This window comes from Mytilus californianus, unplaced genomic scaffold, assembly GCF_021869535.1.
Source record: "Mytilus californianus isolate M0D057914Y unplaced genomic scaffold, xbMytCali1.0.p SCAF_4, whole genome shotgun sequence".
NCBI classification, from domain to species: domain Eukaryota; kingdom Metazoa; phylum Mollusca; class Bivalvia; order Mytilida; family Mytilidae; genus Mytilus; species Mytilus californianus.
Genome location: NW_026262690.1, coordinates 18,779,403 through 18,800,651, shown reverse-complemented (window position 1 = coordinate 18,800,651; position 21,249 = coordinate 18,779,403). Strand labels below are relative to the sequence as shown.

At 31.3% G+C, this 21,249-nt stretch overlaps 1 protein-coding gene across 1 annotated transcript in view; it reads right to left on the bottom strand.

Moving 5' to 3' along the window:
* Window positions 1–1,197: 1,197 nt before the first annotated feature.
* The window catches only part of LOC127737602 (uncharacterized), a 28,654-nt gene continuing 8,602 nt past the window's right edge, over window positions 1,198–21,249 (bottom strand). The window contains exons 5-11 of the mRNA XM_052248441.1: window positions 20,236–20,299; window positions 19,941–20,011; window positions 18,807–18,854; window positions 14,124–14,156; window positions 12,341–12,385; window positions 8,253–8,273; window positions 1,198–4,464 (exon numbers count right to left, since the gene is read on the bottom strand). Of these exons, the coding sequence (XP_052104401.1) occupies window positions 2,381–4,464; window positions 8,253–8,273; window positions 12,341–12,385; window positions 14,124–14,156; window positions 18,807–18,854; window positions 19,941–20,011; window positions 20,236–20,299 (2,366 nt within the window). The 3' untranslated portion in view covers window positions 1,198–2,380. The remainder of the gene's footprint in view (window positions 4,465–8,252; window positions 8,274–12,340; window positions 12,386–14,123; window positions 14,157–18,806; window positions 18,855–19,940; window positions 20,012–20,235; window positions 20,300–21,249) is intronic.

The following is a 21,249-nucleotide window of genomic DNA, read 5'->3' as shown; positions in this document are numbered from 1 at the left end:
ACACGTTGCAGAGCTGATAAACATTGACGATTTTCACTTCTCAGTGTTTGAAGAGGGAATATGTGTTTGCCACTGGAATTGCAACTGAATAAAGCCCTTAGTTTAAAAAAAAATTCCAGATTCTGTGTAGGTTCCTTTAATCCACTTAGCTCGTCAAGTATTTATACGTCATTAGCTTTCAATTTTAGGTGTTTGGGCGTGTCTTATAACGGTTAATTCTGAAAAGCTCTCGGAAGAACCAAAATCGTACTGTTATTCGACTTCCCAAGAACGACTTCTTTCTTATGGTTTTCCAATAAATGTCTTCCAATCATGTCCATATTTAGCTAAACTTCTTTCCTTGAAACTCATCTTTTCTGAAGAAGCAAGTAAGCTATTTTCATCACTTGGCCGTCCATCAACTTTACAAGAATCTTCCGCTCTGAACCTACTGGACCAATCCTTAAGTATCTAGTTTAAAATTGTGTCCGTTGATTTAGCCGGCTACACACATGTCTAAATTAGAACATAGGGGTAAAATTCTAGGTTTGTCTGTTACTTTGACATGCTTTAATACCGCTTTAGATGGAGAAAATCCGACAGAAGCAGAAATGTTTAGAATGTTCAGATCTTCTTACAGTTTATTTACATTAAAACTATTAAACGACTTCTAACAGGAGTTATTGTCCTTAAATGACGAATTTTACACTTTTTTTTTATTTTGCTTTTTATCTTGAAAACTATAAAAGATAACAAGAAAGTCTAAATGGTAAAGTGATCAGCTACCAAAGATCTACAAATAAGTCAGATGTGCCAAAATCGTCAGTTGTATTAATCTAGGAGTTATTGCTATTAAATGACGACTTTTAAAAATGTTTCTTTTTATTGTGTATTATTTTGAGACTACAATAGAAAAAGAAAATATATATATATAGCAAAAATCGTCAACAAGACATGATCTACAAATAAGCTGATATTGTTGATATCGTTGGATGACTCTCTATGGAAGTGAATGCCCTAAATCAACAATTGTTACCAATTATTTGCGTGTTTTACTTATCATCTTGAAAACTATTATAGATAAATAGAAATTCCAATAGAAAAACAAATCAGCAGGACAAGATCTACAAAAAAATAAACATGACCGAAATTATCAGACAATTTTTTAAAGGAGTTATTGTCCTTTAATTTAGATTTTTTTTTTTTTTTTTTTTTGTAAAAATTTAGTGGATAAAGAAAACCTGTAAACAGCAAAATCGGTAGAAGTAGCTGAATTGTCAGTTGACTCCATATTGGAGTTATTGCCCTTAAAATAAGATGGAGAGAAACTGTATTGAGTATAAAGGATCAACAGAAAACGATCAACCGATTTGAAAAGATAATAAAGTCATGAATTATTTTCTTGTCTACAATGTTGGAGAGTATGCATTGTTGAAGATGCACTTAAATCTAGGTAAACGACACATGTTTTTAAGAGCTTTTAGTTTGGTTTTGCTTAAAGTTTGTACTTGGTTTTAGATTTTCAAATCGTTTGGCCTCGAGCATTACTAAAGATACGGTTATTGTCGAAATACGTATTGGTGTAGTGAAATTGGTACCATTAATGTTATTATATGATATGTTCATCGTATCTGAGATATGAACTGCAAAGAAAAAATTAAATGAAGTCATTGAAGCGTAATATATAAGTTACAGTAATTTTTTTATAGTTTTGAGGTTGCTTTTTTTCTTTTCATTTTTTTTTCAAAATAAATCAACTATACCATACAATTCAACAACATTTGTATTCATGTTGTATTTGATAAAGATATTCATCAACGATATACAATCTATTATGATATGAAGTCAAGTCATTTATAAAAAAATAATATACTATTCTCAATTTCCATAAGCATGTTTGTCTTTCATTTGGCACCATCTGCTATCTTTATATGTTTGTTCAGCCTTATGAATGGGGTCCAAACATCACGACTATTTTCACTTGTAGGCTCTTTATTCGTGAACTTGGATATAACAATCAAATATCGCACAAGAATGAATTAAGATCATCCTGAAAGCAAAGTTTGTAATTTTAGCTCAAAATTTATATGCTATCTGACCTCGGACATTAAACTTAAACGTAGTCAGTGACACTATGACGATGTGTAAATGGCAATGCATGCACAATAATGTTTACTATGGAGACGCACATAGCACATGTCCAAGCATTTAAAGATCTTAGATTCCGATTGTTTTTTCTCCCAACTTCTGTGTATTTGTACCTAGGCTTTGCAACTGATACCGGTATGCTACCTTTGTGTCAATAGTAATGACGGTAATTTTTGATGACCATGGGAAGACATGACTTATTCCAAAGGAGCAGGTTTTCGCAAAACATGGGAGAAAATGAGTTGAAATACAATTAAACACAGATATACACAATTTCAAAATCCTCGGACATTTTTTTGTCTTCACGTGGTGCATTCTTCTTTTCAGCAATACTTTTCGGGTTATGTTCTTTTAGACGCATCTCTACAATACACTGGCCTATCTGTATTTTTTCTGGGAGATGGTTTTTAAATGGCTCACATATCACTATTCGATCACCGGTTTCAATGTTTGTTATTCTACGTTTCTGTCGATATCGCTCACGATAATGTTTAATGATTACACATTGAAACGTTTCCAAAACGTTTGCTATTTGTGTGTCCTCGACCTTCGGTGGGAGCTTTTTAATCCTTATCATCACCATACTTTCATTTTTTATCTTCAGTAACATATCTTTGACGGAATTAAAATCTTGTTTAGTACCAAATTTCGCTCTATGTAATACGTCTGATTGAAGATCCATCTGACCAATAACGTCAAGATGTTTTGTTTCAATTATTCTTCCAAAATTTCTTTCTCCCACATGGTAAAGTTTATTCAGCTTAGAGTAATATTCATATTTTCTTGGAATACAATGGATATGTTTTTCTATCAACTCCTTTCTACCGAAATAAAATTCCAAGTGACAGGGTGAATAATGTTTCCTATTCAAAACATTGCAAAAAGTGGCAATGACATTGTTTGGCATGTCAGAAAGCATACCCTCATAGTCTTGTAATACACAATAATGCAATAAGCAGTTACCAAATGGGTCCATATTACAATAAAAAAGCATATCCTTTGCAACTAAACATTTTTTGAACACTTCAAAACTAGTTCCCACTTTTGAAAATGCACTGCAGAGATTCAAATAAACATCACATTTCGCAGTTTCTTTTTTCATGTAGTGCTGACAAAAAGTGTTTATAAATTCGAAGCAAGAGGGATAACATTTTAGAAGATATTGACTCACGGACCATGAACTTCCGCCAAGAAGTTCCATCTCTAATCTTTCGATGATCAGAGAGTTTTTTACTGGACGTATACATACGTCGTATTTATGAAAAGGCCATTCGCAGGGTCTAATATAATCCTCGATGTAACTCCAGTTACAATTTAACAAACAATAGTCTTCATCGGCATCTATATAAGACATCCAAACAGCTTTTAACATCGTTGTGTGATTAAATTCAAAAACATTGCCTGAACATTTCAAAAAAGTTCTTTCTAAATCTTTGGCGGCATCTTTTAGTTGGAAAAATTTCAGGTCCGAATAACTTAAACGAATCTTTTTACAAATAAGATGTAATGTTTTGTCTTCTTTTTGAAGATTTGGTAGGATTGTACGTTCTTTCATCATAATATACACTAATACCGCATATTTGATTTTTTCAAACGAGTCAGTTTTGTTACGTAACATATTAATTTGAGAAATGACAGAATCTGAAGGCGTATTAAAATAACGATGTTCAAGGTGTAATAGTGAACGATTACTAAAGAATTTCTGGCATGCTGAAGGAAAACCTGTAAATGTATTTGTATCAACAATGTTATCCAATATTCTCTTGTACATTTTTATAGGCTTTTCAGGGTTTTCTATCACATCTGGATCTTCATAATTTGATTCATACGTGTAATCACATCTGTTTATTTTAGTTTTAGACATATGCTTTTCCAATATGCCAACTTTGTCTTTTCGGCATAGTGGATCTAATCGGAGATGCTGTTTGACCTCAAATTTATCTAGAAATAACTCTTCACTTCCGTAATGTGATGTTGTCGTAATTATAAACTTTAACTTAGGACTTTTGCAATAGTTTTTGCATATCTTCAACAAATCTTCATTTTCTCCATGTTTTAAATTGACATCAAGGATATATAATTCAGTATGTGAAGTATTTGGTCGGATAAAATGGATTGCGTTTTTCATATCACTGAATGAAATAATCAAAACTGTAGATCTATTGCCTTTGTAATGATTTGCAATTTCAAGGCAAAGACTTGATTTTCCAGATCCTTCAAGTCCCACAATAATCAACGTGTTAAATAAACGCAGTGTTTCTAGTGCAATATTTACTGTTGATGTATTATAATATGTGTCATCTTGTCGGTGATTTTCTACCTGTTGCATAGTGTTACCTTTAAAAAAAAAAAAAATTAACTAGCCTATGTGAGGTTCGTTAATCATCAAAACATAAATTCAGATATCAAATATCACAAAGACATAAGGGCAATAAGTTATCTTGTATGATAAGACTATTTTCTTGGCCCTTTGAATGGCTAATTTAAAACAACTTTTATACTTTTCCAAATAATATCCTTCATATTTTCATACGTTTTATATTAGTTAATGCGTTTGTCAGATTGCAGTATTTATAGTTTTGAATATTGTCTTGAATATTTGTTTTAGGGCTTCAAACTAAACTAAAACAAAAAAATAAACACAAATAAAAGGTCTCATTTTGAGACCTTGTCATCAATATTTAGATATGAATCAAGGTATATTTTACATAGATGCTAAAAACGTCGCATAAGAAACCAAGGGATATTAAAAACTCAACTCGAAGTTTTTATGGAATTCCTCTTTTTGAAATTGCCTTTGAGTTCGGTATTTTTGTTATACTTTTTTTAATAAACACTGACTACACCATGGCAAAAACAATTAATGCTCTGCGGGGCCCAGCTTGATACGACCGCAGAGGTCGAACCATGGACAGTTGGGGCAAGGATGGGCAATACATTCAAGCTTGAAACAGCTCTGAATGTGGATTGTGATTAAACATTTGACAAAGAACTGAAAAATTTAAGATTGGACTTTTACCTATTATGGTCCAATATCGAATATCCAAAATCTAAATGGATTAATCTTTTTTTTTGTGTTTGCATATTGATTAAAGTGGGGTACAGATGGATATGTATGGAAGTTGAGGTATATTTGTTATCAGGTAATGATTGAAGTTTTAAACATATTGAAACTTTGGGTGATGGGAAAGGTGAGGAAATTCATTTTTGTTGACATAGTTAAACTGTTAGCATTTAGAAATTAATATTGATAAATAAGCAATTTTACGAATAAATGATGTAGTGGAAATAAAATGCAGAGTAAAATCATAACTAAGTTTAGAGTATAATAGAATAATATTATAATGAACTGAAGATTGGTTTACCTCTTATGCAAAATAGGATAATAATATGGGATAAAATTGTGCCATGCGATTGGGCATGAATTGGAAATTGTGGTTTATGGAGGAGGTAATTTTTCATTGTTAACAATCTTGAAATAGAACAATGCATGAACAATTATCACTAAAACTAATATATCTCAATCAGCAAAATTCTTAGTAACATTTAATAAATGCCCCGCTGGGCGCAGCTTGATATGACCACAGAGTGAGATATATTTGCCACAGCACAGGTTTCTGACACAGAATTAATGTGGTCAAAGAACAAGAAAATTTGAAATTAGACTCTTACCTATTATGGTCTAATATACATGGTTAGATTCAGCTTATCCAAATACAGCAAGAATTTCATTTATTTATTTATTAATGGACAATATTAGCTAAGTTTTTAAAGGGGTTCGCTTCATCAAAAATTAATATATATATATATACATGTATAAAGCATTCTGAAAGTTAATTTATACAGAATAACAAACAAACCTACCACAAAGGTCTTCAAAAAATTTAACAAAAAAAATGAAAATAACAATTTTAAATATATTATTCATCATTAATACAATGTCTTTAAAAAATCTATAAAACTTACCTGTAAATATTTATCAAAATATCTAATTTATAACAGTAAATTTCAAACTAAATTTATACATAATTTCTAAAATAAGAATTTGATGCTGTATCTATTTTTGACTATGCGTCTACTAACAATTTCTATTAATTGTGCAATACAGCTCTTGATTTAGATTGTGATTTTGTGATGTACAAATTTTTGACATAGCATAGGTTTTTGACACAGAATGAATGCTGTCTTAGAACTTTGAAATTTGAAATTTGACATTTACATATTATTGTCCAATATCCCAATTCTAAATACATGGTTTTATTCAGCATATCAACGAACGACAAGAATTGAATTTTTGATGAAATCAAACAAAGATTAATTTTGGACCCTATGGACCGCAATGTAAACCAATTTGATAACAAGGCCCAAAATCCAAAAATCTAAATACACAGTTAGATGCAGAATATAATAAAAAAAAACATTAATTATTTTTTTGTTGATATCAAACATAGTTTAATTTTGGACCCCGAATTGAACCATCTTAAAAACTGGGCCCAAAATCTAAAATCTAAATACATATATAGATTCAACATATCAAAACACCTCTTGAATTCAATTTTTGGTAAAACTCTTTAAACCTTAATGTGGACCAATTTGAAAACCGGGCCCAAAATCAAAAATCTAGATTCGAAATCTAACAAAGTTTAATATTGGACCACTTGGACCTCAATGTGAACAAATTATAAACGGGGCCCAAAATCCAAAATCTAAACGCGCTGTTAGTTAGATTCAGCATATTAAAGAACCCCAAAAATTCAAGACTTTGAATTGAACACCATTGAAATTGGTAAAGAAATAAGTAATTCATATAAAGTATTAGAAAAGTATTGTTTTGGCCCCTTTTCCTAAATGGTTAGGGCCTTAACCCCCACGTCCGGAAACATGAAAATCCTAGTTTTTGGGCCCCCTTTTTGGCCCTTAATTCCTACACGGTGTGGGCCATAACCCCCAAAATCAATCACAACATTCCTTTTCAGCCTTTTCAGCCTTTAATTCCTTATTAGTTAGGACAATAATCCCCAAAATCAATCCCAACCTTCCTTTTCCAATTTCAAAAAGATCCATACACTTATACTCAAGTTATTGTCTGGAAACCAAATGTCTTCGGACGACAACGATGACGACGATATCGTCATTCCATTATTCGGCCGCAAATATTTTGTGGTTGCATAACGAGAGACGACAAAAAACAAACAAGTGCACAATACGAAAATAAAGCTCCTCCATTAAAAGAACATCTTTGATCTGAACTTTGCCTTAACATGACTAACGTAAAATACATTAAGATTATAAAAATAAATGTCACCTTATAATACATTTGCCTTGGAATTCAGTATTTTTGTATTGCTTATTTCACATTTGACGAGAATATTAAAAACTAGTTTTCACATTTGACCTTTATATAAAATCAAATTTCACATTTGACCTTTATATAAAATCAAATTTCACATTTGACCTTTTTATAAAATCTAATTTCACATTTGACCTGGATATAAGAACAAATTTCACATTTGACGAGGATATATAAAAAAAACAAATTTCATATTTGACGGAATACATAAAAAAAAACATTTGCTTTTACTAAAATACAAAAACCAATTTCCTATTTGAGGAGGATATTAAAACGATTTCACATTTTGGCGAGTAACGATAGCAACAAACCATTACAAAATTATATATTTGATCAAATAAGAAAATTTCTCGATATCCTGTATTTTGTAAAACCGTTTGCGTACATTTTGTTTTGGGAAAATATGCACGTATCAAAATAACAACATTATATTTGGTGAGATGATGTAAATACTGTATCTGTATTTACACTTTTTCCGAAATTGTTTTGTTGTTTTTTCTGTACACGATAATATGTTTTGGAAACTGCATGAAATTCGCAGTTTCTTTGTTATAGCGAAACATGCACTCATTATAAACACTACAGACCAATAAAAGTCTGAAATGGCCTACATCTGTACTCGACTGTACTGATTTTTACTCGACCAGTCTGAATTGGTCTTTAAAAAGACTATCGGATGAGGAAATATAAGATTTCAAAAAATATATATTCTTATTTTACGTTTTCAACTTACACTTATTTCTATGGTACAAATACTTAACACACAAATACTTACTAACTATCGTCACTCGTGAATCTAAAATAAAAAAATGTTTAAATGAAATTGATACAAATTGAATATCGAACGGCATATTAAAAAAAGAATTTAAAAACACTTGAATTATGCCAAGCAGGTTAAATGACGTGTATAAAGAAAATCATTACATTAACAATCGATGTTGCAAATAAAATGATTAAGACAATGTAAGCTGTAATCCCTAATGGTTATAACTTGTACACATTGATACAAGTCAGCCTTGTGTCTTATTATGTACAATTGTCTCTCATATATATCGAACCTTTCTTTTCTTCTTTATTTAACTTGAAGGGAAGAACAATATATTTTTTAAGATCGCAATGAAAATGTGCATATAATATATGTATCATGCAGGAAATTGATTTTTTAAATGTGGTCAAAATTTGCTCGAAGGGGGAAAAAACAACAGCTTAATATGGATTGAAATTGAAATAATTGTTATAATTTACCCAACGTTACTTTTTCCAATATAAACATTCAAATTTTTTTTTTATTTATAACATTTTTTAAAGACCACATTGTTACTTCGTGATTAAAAACAACCACGAAAGCATTTTCCTTTGCTGTTATTTTAACTCAGTTATTTTGTGTCATGAATTGGTATTGATGTCATCTCGTATGTTTTTGAATATGAAGAAAAGGGGATCCGGTTGTATGTCAATAAGACACAAACAAACGACAAAAAAATAAAAAAACGGGCAACATTCATTCTTCAACAATAAAATACGTTACAAGAAAATAAGTTTTGTAAGTAAAAGACCCAAATTTGTGAGATACAAGAATGATATATAGACGAGTACTGCAATTTAGTTTATGACTACCTTTCTTTGGTCAAAGAGACAAAAAGGATCACACACACGCGTAACAGTTCCCTTTACATGATAGCATTATATAAACAGATTTACATATAGATATAAACATAAATAGAGGCAATTGAGTTGGTTGTGTAGTACTGGAATATCCAAAGCAAAGTAATCATATGAGTTCTCTGTATGATTGAATGATTCAAACGATGATCCATGTGAAAAATAACCAGTTAAAAAATGATTTTTTTTTCATTGTCCGGAACTCTTTTCAGAAACAAATCATATGCATTGAATAAATGGTTGGTTACTCTTGAATGATCCCAACGTGGAAGTATTTTTTCTCTTAAGATATTTTGTGAATTAACCCCATCGACTTAAAAATTTTACAACGAAAATCTAAATGTGTAAATGTATTTTTCGATTATTTAATGAAAGAAGCTCTGAACATTTATTATTTTCTAAAATGAAACTGTTCTGTGTGCTGATATAAAGAATATTTCAAACAAATTCCTTTAAAGTTTTATGTATCAAAATGTGTAACAAATGATTACTTAAATCCCCACTGGACGGCCTCTGACAGACGGAGTGAGCGTAAAATCATTGCTATCGATAGCCGATGACAAACAAGTTAAAGGTAAATGATTCAGTATTATTAACAACAAAAGTACTACGGTTTTCCACACCGTTACGATAATACCTCAAAGTTCTGAGCGTAATTTGTGCTTTAAATGAAGAAAAAAAAATTGAACGTTATTTACATTTGCTACCACTAGTTATCATTAAAATATGGAGTAGTGGTATAATTACCAATGAGACAACTCTCTACAAGAGACAAAATGACACAGTAATTAACTATAGGTCACCGTAAGGCCTTCAACAATGAGTAGAACCCATACCGCATAGTCAGCTATAAAAGGCCCCGAAATGACAAATGTAAATCAATTCAAACGACAAAACTAACGGCCTGATTTATGTACAAAATAATAAGCGAAAAACAAATATGATATACAGTGTTTATTCTAATCGCTCATAGTGCTGGCCAGGAGTCAGTGCTTCGCAACCCTATCACATGATTTAACACAACTGTCTTTTCTCAGTTTATGGTTTTGGTCATACAGTTTTGGAACTATTTATGCAACGTTGACAGTGGCGTATGTCTTTCATTGAGGACCGATATATATTATGTCTTTTTGTTTTTTGTCGTTTGGTTGCTGTCTATTTAACGTTAAGCATACACGTGCTTACCGTGTCATCGAATATAGTCTTACTTCAATTTGATTTCACGCTATCATTTTCCCTTTTGTCTGGATAATTACATTGAATTCAGTATGTTATATATTTACATGTACAATGCATTCTACAAACTGTCACATAACCGTGTACATTAATTTTGTCTTATTTATTCTGTCTAACAAGTGTAACTAAAGATTGGCTGAATAGTAGAACAAACAGACTCATTTTGTTGTAAATGTATGAGTCTTGAACTATTGACAAATGGTCAAGTTTGAACTATATTAACTGCTTTTAAATGTTACTGTTCAAAAGTCAACAACTCCGATTAAAATACTTTTTAAACAATTATTATTACTTTTGCTTCTTAACTTCATTTTCAAAGGCAAAAAAAAAATCACTAACATTGTCAAAAACGTCAATAAAGGACAATATGAAAATAAGGAGATGTGGTATGATTGCCAATGAAACAACTATCCACCAAAGCGGCTGTAAGCAATTATAGGCAACTGTAAAATAATTGGGTTTATAACACTAATAACAAAATATGCTGTATGGTATCCCAAAGTAATACGTTTATAGCGTATGCTACCATTTTAATATTGAAAAATATTGTCGATTATTTCACTTAGACGATTTTTGAATTTCACATGGGGAATGGTGGTATAAAGGGTTGAAAAATCAAAGGTTTTGACAGAATTAATTTTTAGAGAAAGATCGAGATTTAGAATTATCCAGAAGTTTTTTAGAGTTTTTTTAGAATCCACATATAGTTAATACCACTACGCGAGTTAACAGTGTCACAGTATTTCTGAAGACCTTCCTTCACTGCGGACAGAATATTTGTTAATCTAATGGAAAATTCCTTTGTAGAAAATGCAGATGAAACCGTTGTTTGTACGGAATTTTGTGAAGCTTAGGTACTTAAAACCAACAAGGTAAGTCCTCAGATTTGCTGTTCAATGTAATATTCATTGAAGCCATGAAGGACTTATGATTTGCAAAAATCTCATCCTTTTCAAATGATATGTGTTTGTATGTGGGATTAACCTGAATTCTCATTTATTCATAATTCTTTTACAAGACACTCGTAGTAGTACGATTTACATACAGAAACAATATTATATGAAGCTTTGTCCGCAGGAACAACAACATATTTATCGTGAAGTGATGATAGACATTTCACGGCTTCTTTGTCTCTGAACACGGATTTTGGTCAATCATTCTCACAGTTTTTCAACTTTTGGATTCGACGTTTGATCAGAGACCTGATTGCTTTAACTCTGAGTCTGACAAAGTGTCCAGTTCATATACTTTAGGTGCAATGGTTTTGGTGTAACTGTAGGATACAATAAGAACAGACTAATTTTGAAAATAAAGTGGAATTTAAGATGTTACCTCTTTGTGATGAAGAACGTTGCTGATGTAGATAGCATCGATTCCTTTACTAGAAAACTGAACTCGAATAAAATTTCCTAATTTCATCATGTAATGGTTCCGATCTTACTGGTTTAAAAAGACGCAAAAGAGTTACATCACAAATTAAACTGACCAGTATGTATATTGGAGAAAATGTATGTATGCATCCCTTGTCAAGTGTATAATCTTTCAAACATTTTAGAAAATTAACAGGCAGTGAAAACAGAATAGTTATAATGTAATGTAACCCTAACGGATGACGAAGATGTGAAAGATGGTCATCAAAGCTCCCAGATTGCGATCTAGATTTGGAAGACTTTTTTACATTGGGCCGATGGTAATGTTTTTGCCCATGACTACGCAGGAGTCTTAAGTTAGTTATAAATAAGCTCATTACATTTACATCACACCAGGCAGGACCTGACAAATTTCCTACTCCTTTAGTGTTATCATTGCAACCATATGGCATTGCAGTACCTAGTTCTCTTATCCAGATATTTCTCTATCTTTTCGGAAAGGAGTACCTAGTATAGGGCTATTGGTGTGGTGATGAATTTTCTCGATGATGAATTGTTCCTTTCCATAAAGTATTCATATACTAGAAGTACTTACATGAATTACTGATAATTGTTTTGCATCTTCTGGCACAGAATGTTCCTATAACAAAATATAATTTTAAATTAGTTTTAAAAAAGTAAAACGATTGAAAGTGGGTATAATGCCACATATTTGTTACATGTTACATACTTGAATATAAAGGATGTCCTCAACAACACTGTACCGAATTTATAAAAAATGAAGCAATCAATAAAACAATCACATAATTTCATGCTTAGGGTTTATAAAATGTAGAATCGAGAGGCTAAGGGACATAAAAAGAATATTCCAATTCATCAAAATAGAAAAAAAGTAACTAGTTAGAGTTGTTAAAATTGAATTTGATCCTTTTGAAAGAAGCTTCTTTCGTAATGCGGTAGTGATACTAAGCATTATAGCAAATATAATGTTGTAGTCAAATGACTAAAGTATCTTTTCATATGTAGGTAAGAATTACCAGACTTAACCAAGATATTAAGTCAGACTTTTCACATCATTTAATTTTTTGTGCCTGTAGTATATTAAACTCGCTAAAGTTCAGTTTGTAAGCTCTTCTCCAGAAATTATCTGCCAAAATAATTTTAGTATTTACATATTTTGTCATCATTAAATGCAAAATTCGGAGAGCGAGCATAATTTGAATTTAGTTATTAACTATCTTTAATTATGACACAACGTTGCACAAAATTTCCAAATAGAAGTATTTTTCTCGCATGTTAATTTGTATAGTATCTTTTCAGTGGAAATTAATGAGAACTTGGTGAGAAACGTATTCAATCAAACACTTGCTTTAAGAACAAAGATAACAAATCTGAAAATGTCCCATATAGTTACCATCTTTAAACATAACATTTGATATCGTGCAGATGTGTATTACACGACACTTTTATGAAGTATGTCGTCACTTGTATTGCTTGTATTGCTCGGTATTTATACATCCCGCCATTGTCTTATTGTGCTTTGGTTATTTTTGTATTCTTGTCTTTCATTTTTGCTTATGTGTGAGCCAAGGCTCCGTGTTGAAGACCGTACTGTGACCTATAATGGTTTACTTTTATAAATTTTGACTTGGATGGAGAGTTGTCTCATTGGCACTCATACCACATCTTCTTATATCTATTTGTCTATAGAGTGTCTATATGGCACTTTGTTTTTCTTTGTTTTATAACACAATGTTGTACCCTACTTTTTGTCATTTTTACCTATTATGTCTGTTTGTTTTGCTCACACATTGTTGTCAGTATAATGGAATTCTATGCGACTGTCATACAACTTAGTGGTTTAGCTAGCTATAAAACCAGATTCAATCCACCATTTTCTACATAAGGAAATGTCTGTACCAAGTCAGGAAAATGACAGTTGTTTTCCATTTGTTTGTGTTTGAGCTTTTGAGTTGGTCATTTCATAAGGGACTTTCCGTTTGAATTTTCCTTGGAGTTTGGTATTTTTGTTATTTTACTTTTTACCAATACTATGTTAGATGATGGAAATTGTTTTTCAAAGAGTTTAAAAAGTTACACCTTTCAGAATGATCAAGACTTAAGACGGTACTTTTGATTTCCGTCGTTACTTCTGAGCCTGTCTGTAAGGACATATATGCAACTTCGATATATATCGTTATATGAAAACAGCTGATCGCCGAACCAAGTTTTTAGTAATAAATTTAAAAATAAGAGACACATAAATTTATTAATAATAAAAAAGAATATACTTAAAAGAATAAAAGGTACAAAACTTTTCAAAATATATGTTTCTTTCACTGTACATGAATGATTGTGTCTGCCTTTATGATACCTACCGAATTTAAGAATACCCAATACCAATAATATTGCTGAAAATAAAAAAAAATATTATTACAAAGTTATAAAGCCTCTTCTGGATCTATGCATTCTTTTCATTATTAGTTATCTACGTTTATATCCGTAGATATGGGTATTTTAACACCTTGAAGTACCCCGACTACACCCTGAGGAGGAGTCAAATGTTGTTAAAATACCCATATCTTCACATACGAATGTAGATAACGAATTTTTCCCCGTCAGAATCGGTCGATTTTGGGGGAAATTCGGAGTTATATTGAAATTTGGAAATTTTGCGTATTTTTTTTAGGGTACTACTACCTTTGGTAGAATCATACAGGAAGTCAAATATGAGACTTTTATAATCCAGAGACAGAGAAACTAGAATAAATCAAATTTGGTGCTAAATGTCGCCACCGTATTGTCATTGATGGTGTGACGTCAACGTGGGTCATTTGCATAACTAGATCAGTAGTCCCATTCATTAACTAAGTGGCAGCTATGTGGTAAATTTCCTAAAATGAATGTCAATGATCGGCATAATAGGATTACATCGTTAGTGGATTGTATATCTAATTACAGACATCATGGATTATCTCCAGAATTCCATTTTTCGCTGGGAACAACCACGGAACGAAGGAAAACGCGCGTGAAGTTCCCCGGGTTAATGAGTAGCAATGCCCGGGTATATGGGTTAGCAACAACCGGGCCTATCAGTTTTTAAAGACAATCATCAGCCAATCAAAATCCCAGAAATATACCGAAACTGGGATAATGGTGTTTAAAGTTTGGCTCATGGCGTTTCCCTAAGAAAACGTATTAATGTTGACTTGTTTGGTGTACATATTTTGATTGCTATGAGACAAAAAATTAGTTAAAAGAATGCGACACAACAACTGGTGGATTCGATTTCGTGTGTTATAATGGACAATGGCTATTCTACCGGCAGGTTTTGGGAATTATTTGATTAAGTTATACTCAGATATCTGTTTTGGGTATATTTTTCAAAACTATACGGTCTTCAACAATGAACTCAATCCATACCGTATAGTCAGCTATAAATTACTCCGAAATGACAAATGTAAAACAATTCAAACGAAGGTCAACTCTGCCCGAGTATCTTACAACATTCTATAGTTAACAAGCGATTATTTAAGGTTTATAGCTCATGTCGGTACCGAATCACTTACTACTGAGCTGATGATGCCATCGGGAGTAATAGGCATTCAGCAGCGGTAACGAATAAGAATGTATAAATACTTAATTGAAGAGATAAAATGTAGACTGTGTAAAACAATATACAAATCTTAGTATTGCTATAGACATTACTGTGAGGTTTATCATGGCAAAAACAAAAACCGTTATCCAAGAAATAAATGAAACCCAAATTATACAGATATATGAAATCTTCAAATTCATATATCAAAATTATTTTGTAATATATTTGGTCACTGCAGTAACATTATTCATTTTCAAGTATCAATGATAAAAATTAGATGTTATAACAAAACACCTATTAGAAACACTTTCTCTTTGATATGTTTAATAAATGTTCATTGAAACACTTAATCTAAGCCTTTGTAAATGTATATATCTTCAATGAATAATTATAAGGATGTCTACATCCTATTTTTAAAATACGATTAATATCAGAGATGCATATTCAGACGAAACAAAAGAAATCATAATGTGACGTTATTGGCTTCATAATATAGAGAGAAGATATAAACTAAAATGTGGTTTAACGTTATGTACACTATCAACTATCTTTAGGCGGTTAATATAGACAGAGAAGACTTCAATTTTAAGGAAGATGACAACGGATGTGTTCCACTTGTCGTAGTCATAATGCTGTCTTTTTTTCCTTAGATAGTAATATTCCAGAAAGCGACTTCACATCACATGTTTACTAACCGTGGGCAATAATATGGGTATTTGTACACAATATCTAAGACTCTCTATTAAAACGATTAATCATTTATAAATAGGTATCGGATCGTTTGAAAATGACGATACAGCATAAATAGGAAAATGCATACGACTATAGAGATTTTTGCATGGATACCGGTAAAATATAGTTAGGTACGAATAAGATGATATAACACAGTATAAAAAAATATTTTACCACAACAGGTGGCCTTTGTCAGTGTGAATTGTTTTTTTTTTAAATGCAATTATACATTACAGTAGTCCTTTGCATGTGAAAACAGCTCACTCATACAGATATTTTTGGATTTTTTCGTAATTATAAGCATCCTCGATTAATCAAAACTCCATTCTATAGGTTGCACTTTGTAAATACAGCTGTTTCACAAAACACGTTTTTTTTGGGGGAGATATATAATATACATAGATATTTTGTTTTGTTTACGTACTGGTTCCTAGATATGATCTCAATGTTTCATCTAATAGAGAAATAACTTGGGAATGTTACCAGTATAGATACACATCGATAGCGGCAAAATTGAATTTTGAGGAGAACCAAAAGTGAAGGCAAGGGAAGTACAGAATTTTAGTATAAGTTTAAACTCTTAGAAGTTCGGGGCAAATAAATGTTGAAAATATGCCACGCAGCCCTATATTTTGACCTTTGAAAAAAATTTAGCACATATGAACTTTCCATTCTAGGATGTATTTTTTTACGAGACTTCACAGTAAAAGTGGCACAGTTTTAGCCGTAAAAGGAGTTGCATTGTCTATATTTACAGAAGTGCAACCTATATGCTTAAAATTGTACTTCTACATCCAGGCATGTCAAGAGGTAATATTGCATGCACAACTATGATTGATCAACACATCTTTAAAACATTGCTATTTCTTTTTGTTCATGCCATTTGTATGGAACATATTAAGTTCCTTTATTCAGAATCTTTTCTAATTTTCCTACAGACCACTAAATATATATCTGCGTAAATTTGTCTAGATTCTCGTCATTTCGGGAGAGATTCTATATGAAGGAACTTATGTTCTTATATTATGTTAACATAAAAAGCTGTTATTTGTCAAGATGTATATATGTGACAACTCTACGACTGACATTATCCGTCGGATATACAAAAGTTAAACAGGACATAGCCTTCAAATAACGTATACAATGTACTTCGTTTGAAATTAAGCAAAACATTGTTATATCTACAAATTAGCTAATTTCCGTCCCTCCATTAGTCAGATTTGAACCCATGCTTCTGTGGACATCGTTGCAACAGTCCCAAAGATCACTGGTCAAATTAGGCTGAATAGTATTTCTATTTATACGTTAAAAAAAATGAAAAACCAGAAACATTTTCAAGAAGATTAAAAATAAAATAATATTCAGGTTAACAAATATCCTTTATCAATAGTAATCAGATACTTTTCTGGATTCAATATATCGATTAGCAATCCTGTTCTATCCATATAAGATTCGTTATTTGTTTTCTGTTAACTTGTTGCAACACCAGCACATTTATGAAATGGGAAAATTCGGAATTGTTGGTCTTCATTGGTATTTGCAAGTATTTTTATTAATTTAAGCTTGTCATCTCAAGATAAGGTAATCAGATTTCGGGTGGCTTTTTTTTTTTAAATTTGTCAATTGATACACATCGATATATGACATTCATACATTTTCAAGTTTTTTTTATGTAGATATGTGCGGTACTACATTTAAAAAAATCACCTTAATTTTGCTTGATTAAAAATAAGAATGGATCAAATACGTGTGGATTCCGAAAATCAAAAAACAAAGGACCAATTACTCTGTACAAACCATATGCACACTGCTTATAAGTGATCAATAGTTTAACAAGTTTTATACCGATGAATATTAATCGAACTTGGTGTGTCGTTACAGTTATACGCATTTAAATTTTTCAGGACGTTCATTTCTGTTTGCTGTTAAGAAACCATTCTGTGAATTCAACTTCAATCTGTACGGTAAGCAACACCTATTGTGTTTTTCGTGCAAATAATCAAATTGTTTCGAGTCAGTAGGTTTGTAATTTATATGTGTTTATATTGAGGTATTTAGCTTCATCAATAAAACATCTAAACAGGGATGAACATTTGCATTTCATAGTGTTTGGATTCGTTTGCTGATATTGTTGATTAATGTTTCAATTTATACAGGCCTATCAAATCTTCGGCCCATCGATTGCCCATGAATATTTTGCTTCAAAAGTTGGAATAAGTTGATATCACTTTGGTTTATATCACTTTCTCGCGCAGTTGCCTATACATTTGACCATCAAAACTAGAACTATTGTTCTTCAGAACAAAATTGATTCCTACAATTATGTTTTTCTTAATTGGATCTGGTTGTTCTCTATGAAATTTTCATAACCAAATTTCACAAGCATTTCATCAGTTATCATGCATAATATTTGCGCATTAGTTGACTTTATCACTATATTCCAACATGGTTTCCTGGTTTAAGGTAGCTAAGCATGTCTAGGCCATTATTAATGACATTTGTGATATGGTTAAAAAACAATTTGATAATAAATTGAGAAATGTGCTTAGTCGGTCAATTTAAAATATTGGACATAGGATACATTCGATCTTGATAAAGGCATTTGTTTTCAGTCCATTAATTCTTTTTCAAAGGAATACTCCGTTAATTTTTAATTAAATCCCTGTTAAAGAAAATATTTAATACTGTAGACAGCTGACATAATTTAATTGAAATAAATTAGTGTACTTACCAAAGATGGTTAACAAAAACACTGCTACTCTCGCATTGACACGATACCCTGTAAGATTGATGTTAATTGTCTTATTACAATAATTAAACATACAAATAATTATAAGCATTGAAATGTGGGTTAAGATATTCTCATTAATAGACATTATAAACATGACACCTACGAAAGTAAAAGGCCGTTTGATTGTTGATTGGTGTACATTATAAGAGGAAAATAAAATAATTTTCTTGTTTGATGGCAGTCAAATTGCAGTACATTGATTTCAAACATTATTTGCTTTCTGTTTGATCTAATGACTTGCTCAGCCTTCATAATATCAAGTTCTTCGATCTGATTTTGATGTTTAAATGATCAAATGCATTGGACTTTCAATATTATTTTAGAATATGCTAACAGCCTTCCACTTGTCTTACTTCGTAAAGAATTGACCACTGTTCTAATGCATACTTTCATCATAAGCTATGTTACATTTTTGGTTAAATTAGAATCAAGTACTTCATCGTGTTTTGTCGTAGATTAAATACGACAGTAGCTACTTTGGGTGGTTATTCTCAATACACAATTCAGTGCACTTTTACTTTGGCGGATATCATGAACCCAGTCTTATTTTGTTGTTTTGTTACCAGCGTGCAATGATGTAAATGTTGTTAAATGTAATGGTATGCATACATACTGTTTGTTTGTTAGTTTGTTTGTCATGCAGCAAGGTATCTTTATTAGACTTATTATTTTTGCTTTATTGCTCCCTGGTGTCTTCTTCCTTATTGTGAACATAAACATCACTGCATATAATGTGATTTTATGATTTAAGAGTAATAAAGTGTTAAATATATTAACTGTTGAGTTACAATTTTTTTTTTATCGTAATTGATTTTTTATCCAGGAAAATTATTTAAAACAGCGTCAAAGTAATATCATTTTCTACATAAATTTTGAACGACGTCTCTATGCGACTGTGCTTAATGCAAATGACAAAACAGAACTGCTTCTTCGTGAAAGCTGCTTGTTTGCGAGAACAGCAGTATTACAGGTACGGTATGTAAGGAAGCATATACGTATCAAAGATATATGATCGAATGTGTTATTGCACTATCAATTCATTTTGTTACATTAAATTTATAACCATAACCATACCTGAAACGGAGATATGTTTGACAGCAAGATGAGAGGAAACAGTATTCATCTTTGGCGTTGTTACAGGCGATCTTTAAAAAAGACAAACACATATAATTAAACATAACAGTTTTTTGTTGTCAACAATTTCAAACTTGTGAGCAGAAAGATAAAAATTTAAATTTATTCTGTAGAACTTTAATAACATGCAAATGAACAAGTGTTAAAACGTAATATTTTTTTTAAAAAGAGTCCAAGCCGAAAAAAACGTTGAACTATTATAATTCGTATCTTAACCATATTTGAATTTACTTACTTGTCTGTGATTAGGCAAGTGCCTGCAAAGCCAAACGTGTTGTTTGAATCTACACATTCATATTCTACAATAAATTAAAATAAAATCATACTGAAAAGCAAAATATATAGCGGTAAAGATAGATATTTCAAAATAAATAACACATTTGTAAAATGTACAATGCAGTTTAACAAGCCCTGTAAAAGCATTTTTGTTTTTGACATGATATTTTTTCTAGCTCAACTGGCCCAAAGGAGCAGTGTGAGCGTTTCACATCACTTTTCGTCCGTCGCCTGTGGTCGGCGTCCGTCGTCGTCCGTTAACTTTATAAAAAAATCTTCTCCTCTGAAACTACTCGGCCAAGTTTAACCATACTTAGCCAGAATCATCATTCGTGTATCTAGTTTAAAAATAATATTTTCGATGATTCCGCCTTCCAACCAGCATGGCCGACATTGGTAAACATAGAACATATGGGTAAAATGCAAGTGTTGTCTATTATCTTGAAAACAGATCTAGAAAGAGAAAATCTGATATGGGCAAAAATATTAAGAACGTTTAGATTTACCTACTGTCTATTTACATTGAAACGATCAGACGACTTCTAATAGGAATTATTGCCCTTAAAAGATTTTTTGGGGTTCTTTTATCTTGAAATATATGATAGATAGATTGAAACTTTAAATTGCAAAATGATTAACAAGACAAGATACAAAATAGTCAACATAACTGAAACGACGATTTCTACCATTATTTTGTATTTTTGCTTATTATCTTGAAATAGATAGATAGAAACTTAGAACAGCAAAAATGCAAAAAATATGTCAACATGGCCGAAATCTACCGACGACTCATACTTGAGTCATTGCTCTTGATTGACGATTTGAACCCATTTTTAGTGTTTTGCCTATTATCTTAAACATCTTAATAGATATATAGATATTTAAATAGCAAAAATGATCAGCAAGATAAGTTAAATGGTTGAAATCGTCAGTTGTCTCATTATTGGAAGCCTTGCTCTTGAATGACCATTTT